The sequence below is a fragment of the Micromys minutus genome (genome assembly GCF_963924665.1).
Source record: "Micromys minutus genome assembly, chromosome: 6".
Classification (NCBI taxonomy): Eukaryota; Metazoa; Chordata; class Mammalia; order Rodentia; family Muridae; genus Micromys; species Micromys minutus.
The window spans coordinates 27,641,598-27,648,471 of NC_137975.1; the positions used below are offsets into that span (position 1 = coordinate 27,641,598).

A 6,874-nucleotide genomic window follows, 5' to 3' on the forward strand; every position below is an offset into this window, starting at 1 on the left:
TTGGATTGCAAACACTAAAGTGAATCAAATGCTAATGTTGAGCCCTCAGTTTCTCCACCTTCTCCAACCCCTTTCTCTGCGGCTCCCACGCCACGCTGCAACACGCATTCCCGGCGTCCCCCGACTTCCCGCCCCTTGAGTTCCACCTCCCGAGCGACTTTTCCCCAGAAACCCTCGGCCACTTTCTGCCCCCCCCCCCCCCCCCCCGCCATCAGCAGACCCACCAATCACGTCCCCTCGCTGCGGAAGACCCTCCACTGTCTGCCTAAAGTCCCCGCCCCTCTCTCCTAGCCCCCAGCAGCTCCGCCCAACCGACCCCTTGATTGACAGGCTGGCCAGGCGGAAACTGAGGCGCAGGCGCACTGAGCTCGCAGAGCTCCCCTCTGGTCCGGTCGTGGAGTTCCCGGCAGACACCGCGCCGCGGCTGCGCAGAAGCGGGGAGGCTTTTAATTCCATTGTGGAGAGGACGGCGTTATTTTTATTAACTGGAGGCGACGGCGGCTGCGGCGGCGGCGGAACCCGTAAGTGTGGCCAGCGGGCCGGGGCGGGCGCGGGGGCGGCCAGGAAGGCCGCGGGGTCGAGCGCGCCGTGCCGGAGGCGACGGGGCTGCGGACGGGCGCCGGGCGCGGTGCGGGCTGGGCGGCGGCGCGGCGGGTCCCAAACGCTGCGGTGGTCCCGGCCCGGGGCCCGGCCCTCCCGCCGTTCCCCCTCTTCCCTCCTCTCCCTCCTCTCCGCAGCCAGGCCTCCTCCGGGGTATGAAAATCGGCAGCGGGTTCCTCAGCGGCGGCGGCGGTCCCAGCAGTAGCGGTGGTAGCGGCTCCGGCGGCGGCTCCGGCAGCGGCGGCGGCAGGAGAGCTGAGATGGAGCCCACCTTCCCCCAGAGTATGGTTATGTTCAACCACCGGCTCCCCCCGGTCACCAGCTTCACCCGGCCGGCGGGGACGGCCGCCCCTCCCCCGCAGTGCGTGTTATCCTCCTCTACCTCCGCAGCCCCGGCCGCTGAGCCCCCCCCTCCGCCAGCCCCGGACATGACTTTCAAGAAGGAGCCGGCGGCGTCAGCCGCGGCCTTCCCTTCGCAGAGGACCTCCTGGGGATTCTTGCAGTCCTTGGTGAGCATCAAGCAGGAGAAACCTGCGGATCCCGAGGAGCAGCAGTCCCACCACCACCATCACCACCACCACTATGGGGGGCTGTTCGCTGGGGCTGAAGAGAGATCACCAGGCCTAGGAGGAGGGGAAGGGGGGAGCCACGGCGTCATCCAAGACCTCAGTATTCTCCACCAGCATGTCCAGCAGCAACCAGCCCAGCACCACCGTGATGTATTATTGAGCAGCGGTAGCAGGACTGATGACCATGGCAACGAGGAGCCAAAGCAGGACACTAACGTCAAAAAGGCAAAGAGGCCAAAGCCAGAATCTCAGGGAATCAAAGCCAAGAGGAAGCCAAGTGCATCTTCCAAACCTTTGGTTGGAGAGGGAGAAGGTGCCGTCCTGTCCCCAAGTCAGAAACCTCATATCTGTGATCACTGTAGTGCTGCTTTTAGGAGCTCCTACCACCTGCGGAGACATGTCCTCATCCACACAGGAGAGAGACCTTTCCAGTGCAGCCAGTGTAGTATGGGTTTCATTCAGAAATACCTACTGCAGAGACACGAGAAAATTCACAGCAGAGAGAAACCCTTTGGATGCGATCAGTGCAGCATGAAGTTTATTCAGAAGTACCATATGGAGCGACACAAGAGGACACATAGTGGAGAAAAGCCATATAAGTGTGATACTTGCCAACAGTATTTTTCAAGGACTGACAGATTGCTGAAGCACAGGCGCACATGTGGTGAAGCCATAGCAAAAGGAGCCGCTAGTGCAGAACCTGGGTCATCGAACCATAACAATATGGGTAATCTGGCTGTGTTGTCTCAGGGAAATACAAGTTCTTCAAGGAGAAAATCGAAGTCAAAAAGCATAGCTATTGAAAATAAGGAACACAAGACTGGCAAAACAAATGAATCACAAATGTCAAACAATATAAACATGCAGAGTTATTCAGTAGAGATGCCTACTGTATCTACCAGTGGGGGCATAATTGGCACTGGAATAGATGAACTACAGAAAAGGGTGCCAAAATTGATCTTTAAGAAAGGAAGCAGGAAAAATACAGATAAAAGCTACCTTAATTTTGTGTCACCGTTACCAGATGTAGTTGGGCAGAAATCCTTGTCTGGTAAACCAAGTGGCTCACTTGGCATAGTATCAAATAATAATGTGGAGACCATTAGTCTTCTCCAGAATACAAGTGGCAAGCAAGGCCCGATCAGTAGTAATTATGATGATGCCATGCAGTTTTCAAAGAAGAGAAGATACTTACCAACTGCCAGCAGCAACAGTGCCTTTTCTATCAATGTAGGACACATGGTCTCCCAGCAGTCCGTCATTCAGTCTGCAGGGGTCAGTGTTTTGGACAATGAGGCGCCATTGTCACTTATTGACTCCTCAGCTCTAAATGCTGAAATTAAGTCTTGTCACGACAAGTCTGGAATTCCTGATGAGGTTTTACAAAGTATTTTGGATCAGTACTCTAGCAAATCCGAAACGCAGAAGGAGGATCCTTTCAATTTAACGGAACCACGAGTGGATTTACACACCTCAGGAGAACACTCTGAATTGGTTCAAGAAGAAAATTTGAGCCCGGGCACCCAAACACCTTCAAATGATAAAACAAGCATGTTGCAAGAATACTCCAAATACCTCCAACAGGCTTTTGAAAAATCCACTAATGCAGGTTTTACTCTTGGACATGGTTTCCAGTTTGTCAGCTTGTCTTCACCTCTCCACAACCACACTTTGTTTCCAGAAAAACAGATATACACTACATCTCCTTTGGAGTGTGGTTTTGGCCAATCTGTTACCTCAGTGTTGCCATCTTCATTGCCAAAGCCTCCTTTTGGGATGTTGTTTGGATCTCAACCAGGTCTTTATTTATCTGCTTTGGATGCTACACATCAGCAGTTGACACCTTCCCAGGAGCTGGATGATCTGATAGATTCTCAGAAGAACTTAGAGACATCATCAGCCTTCCAGTCCTCATCTCAGAAATTGACTAGCCAGAAGGAACAACAGAAAAATTTAGAGTCCTCAACAAGCTTTCAGATTCCATCTCAGGAGTTAGCTAGCCAGATTGATCCTCAGAAAGACATAGAGCCTAGAACAACGTACCAGATTGAGAACTTTGCACAAGCATTTGGTTCTCAGTTTAAGTCGGGCAGCAGGGTGCCAATGACCTTTATCACTAACTCTAATGGAGAAGTGGACCATAGAGTAAGGACTTCAGTGTCAGATTTCTCAGGGTATACAAATATGATGTCTGATGTAAGTGAGCCATGTAGTACAAGAGTAAAGACACCCACCAGCCAGAGTTACAGGTAAGGTCTCGAGAGTGACCAGGCTGGGAGTCTAATGTAATTTTGTTTTATTTTGAGAACACTGCCATTGGAATGTTTCTACACGATCCTATTAAGAATAATGTAATGCCCTTTCAATGCAACTTTTCATATTTAGTTTATTTTGTTAGTGTGATTTTAGCTCTGTTTGTATTATGATTTTTAATCAAAATCAATAGATTAAAAATAGTTTGACATTCAAAGTGACAATGTTTAGCAATCAAATTTACATGTATAGATTGTCAGGGAATAGCCCAAAAGTTTTAAATGCAAAAACAAAAAAAAAAAATAAATAAAAAAACAAAAGTACAGAAAAAAAAAAAGAAAAGAAAAAAGAAAAAAAAAGAAACTTTGTTGCTAGGATTAAGGTTATTCTAATTGCTTTACTCTCAGGAAAGTGTAATAACGCATGGGAATTCTGTACGTTATCACCGTAATGGAATATCCAATTTACAGATAGTATGATACACATTTCATTGTTTAAGTTAAGGGATTTTAAACATTTCAAATTGCTCTTTCTGGGCTGATAGATTATACATTTCATCACTTAAGTAAGGGATCGAAAACATTTCAAGTGCTGTCTCCGTCTGGGCTGATCCAAAAGTCTGAGATTGTTGGCTACCTATATTTTGTTGCAGCTTTTTAATGTACTCCAAACTTCCAAACCCAGATTCATTCCAGCTTGGTAGAACAAATACTCTTAGATCTTTGATCAAAGCCTGGAATGATAGCTTTAATAAAAGAAGAGGAAAAAAACACCCTCTTTATCCACCTGTAACAAGGCTGTAATTCCATTAAGTTGATTCTGTGAATGTTATCTAGTACAGTGTTAAAATTAAAACCCAACTGGTTGGTTGGTTTCAGTATTAGAAAGTAAGTTCGATTCACATAATCTATTGAAATTTGGGGTATGCATTATTCATTATACATGGCCTAAAAACATTCTCTCCTTTATGCTGTTATGGACCACCTTCACTTCTGGTTTTTGGTACTTGTTCTTAACTTCCTCTTAAAGTTCTGGGCCTTCTTGTTCCTTCTCCCTGTCTTGATGGTTTCAATTTTAGAGTGATTTATCATCTAGTAGATGATTGATTATGCGTTTTATATGTCTTATGGCATTCAAATATTGAACAATATGGTAAACATCCCTGACTTTTTTTTTTAAACCCAATACAGGTTTTCATGTACAAGCTATAGATGTCAAAGGGTTGTAATCTCACCTGGCGGCATAGCTTGTGTAACAGATAAGAGTGTGTATTTAATAATGACATCAGAACTCTTTGTGAAATTGCAGCCTTTAATGTACATTTGAAGGGGTGTATTAGTCAGTATTGTACAGGGATCTTGTAAAGTCATCAGAACTTGCTATGAACGCTAATTGCCATTTGAAGCTACTGATAGGCAGTGGCTCTGCTCTAAACCACTTTTTAGCAATTGTATTTTTTTCTGATTATATTTTTTAATGTACTTTGGTGTTTATGCTGATGAGTTTTTATGTACTTTTTGTGATGTTTAGTCTTATGAACTCTTCTGACGTCAGAAAAGTACCACTGGTTGTTTGCAGTCTCATTGTGTAATCAGCCTACCACAGGCTTCCATGTATAATAAAGTAATTAATATTGTGCAAGTGTAAAACACTTCTGTTATAAAAGCAGTGTTTGGAAAATAAGAAATTATTAAAAATGGTTACAAAATACTAGTTAATTCCCTTTTCCCATGTCCCACCCTTTAGCTTTAGTTAGCTAAAGGGTACCACCTTGTCATTGAAAGATTTTTAGAAAATGTGTTTAATTCTTTTAATACACTCAGTACTAAAATGTCTGTATGTCTTATTAAGTGCAGTAAGTTCTATTGGGTACAGAGACAAGTGTGATCAAAGATGGAGAGGACCTCTACCCTGTATCTCTTAAGCTGTATGATTTCTCTCTCTCTTCTCTTTTGTTTTATACAGGTTTTGAATTTCTTTAACTTTTATTGTGTGTACTGAATACTACATATGTATTATTCTGATTGTTTGCTCTAGTTTACTACCAATAAAAGTCCTGTTAATCACAACATTGAAGAAAGGAGATATCACTTAGTCTCTGTGGATTATATTTCGTAAAATATTCACGCTAATGGTATAAATTGTAATTTAGGAGCTTACATTTTTACTGTATTTATAATGTTTTTTGTCTTTTTAGGTTTATTTAAAAATGCATTGAATATTTTGCTTGAGGTGCACAGTAATATAAAGGATAGAAATCTAATGTAAATTACATTATTGTCAAAGCTAGGCTAGCCATCCTAAATATTAGGAGATTATTTATAGAGGCTTCATTTAAAATAATCAAAATATTTTTGGCTTAAGGTGTTATATATCCTTTTGCCTCAAAGGGTTATAATAAAATTACAGAATGATGGATTAAAATGGTCTTGAGCATTTTTAGTTTAAAAAGAAAAGGCTAAATTACAGTTAAAAGATTAAGAAATTGAGACCATAGGTATTGGAAAGGTGAGATTGATATAGAAGATGTAGTAAAGGTGCTTGCATGCCTTCAGCCCCAGCACTAGGGAGACAGAGCCAGGTGAATCTCAAGGCCAGACTGGTCTACAGAGTAAGTTTTAGACCAGAAAGGGCACAGTGGAGTCTTGTCTGAACAGAAAAAGTTGAACAATCTCTGATGTAAAGAAAACTGCTTTGAGGTTTAAGTGTACGAATTTTGATGGACTAGGAGTGAAAGGTTAGAATACAGGTTGTATGTATATGTGTACTATACATAGTTTATAGTAGACATAAGCACGGGCCTGCTCAATAGAAGGTGGCTTAGTTTGTCTAACCAGTTATTCCCACACTTCGTTGTTCATGGAGTCAGGTGCCTAAGGGAAGTTTCCTGTGATCTACTCTGACTCCCGTTACTTGGTTCTCTGAACAGCTTGTGTCTCTAGATTAGCTGAAACATAAGAATTTTCAAAACACACTTGCCCGCCTTTTTGTTTTTCTTTTATGGACTATGAATTTGATTGTTTAACATCCTTTGTTTTTAAGACAAAGTATGGCCTATGAATACAGGTAGTTCAGTGAATAGAGGTTGTGCCTAAAGCCTGTGGGTTGGTTCCATTTCTAGTATCAAGTAAGCCAGCTTCTCTGGACTCCTGTAATAAGCACTAAAGAGGTGCAGGCATCCAGATCAGAAGTTAACATAGGAGGTTTGAGGCCAACCAGGCTACTTGAGACTCTTGTCTCAAAAAGAAAAAAGGCATTAGGCATGACGTAGTAAGTGATGCTGTGGGGTTTTGTTGCACTACATAAATTTAGGATAGCAATGCTTTTCAGCAACTACTGACCAATAGTTTGTGAGGTAATTTTTTTCAAGTATTGCAAACATGATGTAAACATCTACCTCAGATTTTACATATTGCACTAATTAGGGAGACGCTCTTGTCCATTTCAATATT

At 43.4% G+C, this 6,874-nt stretch overlaps 1 protein-coding gene across 1 annotated transcript; it reads left to right on the plus strand.

The window, feature by feature from the left end:
- Positions 1-428: 428 nt before the first annotated feature.
- Positions 429-5,470, plus strand: ZNF281 (zinc finger protein 281). Its single transcript, XM_080918039.1, has 2 exons — positions 429-521; positions 742-5,470. The coding sequence occupies exon 2, from the start codon at positions 756-758 to the stop codon at positions 3,420-3,422; it is 2,667 nt and encodes an 888-aa protein (XP_080774165.1). The 5' UTR covers positions 429-521; positions 742-755; the 3' UTR covers positions 3,423-5,470.
- The last annotated feature ends 1,404 nt before the right edge of the window (positions 5,471-6,874 follow it).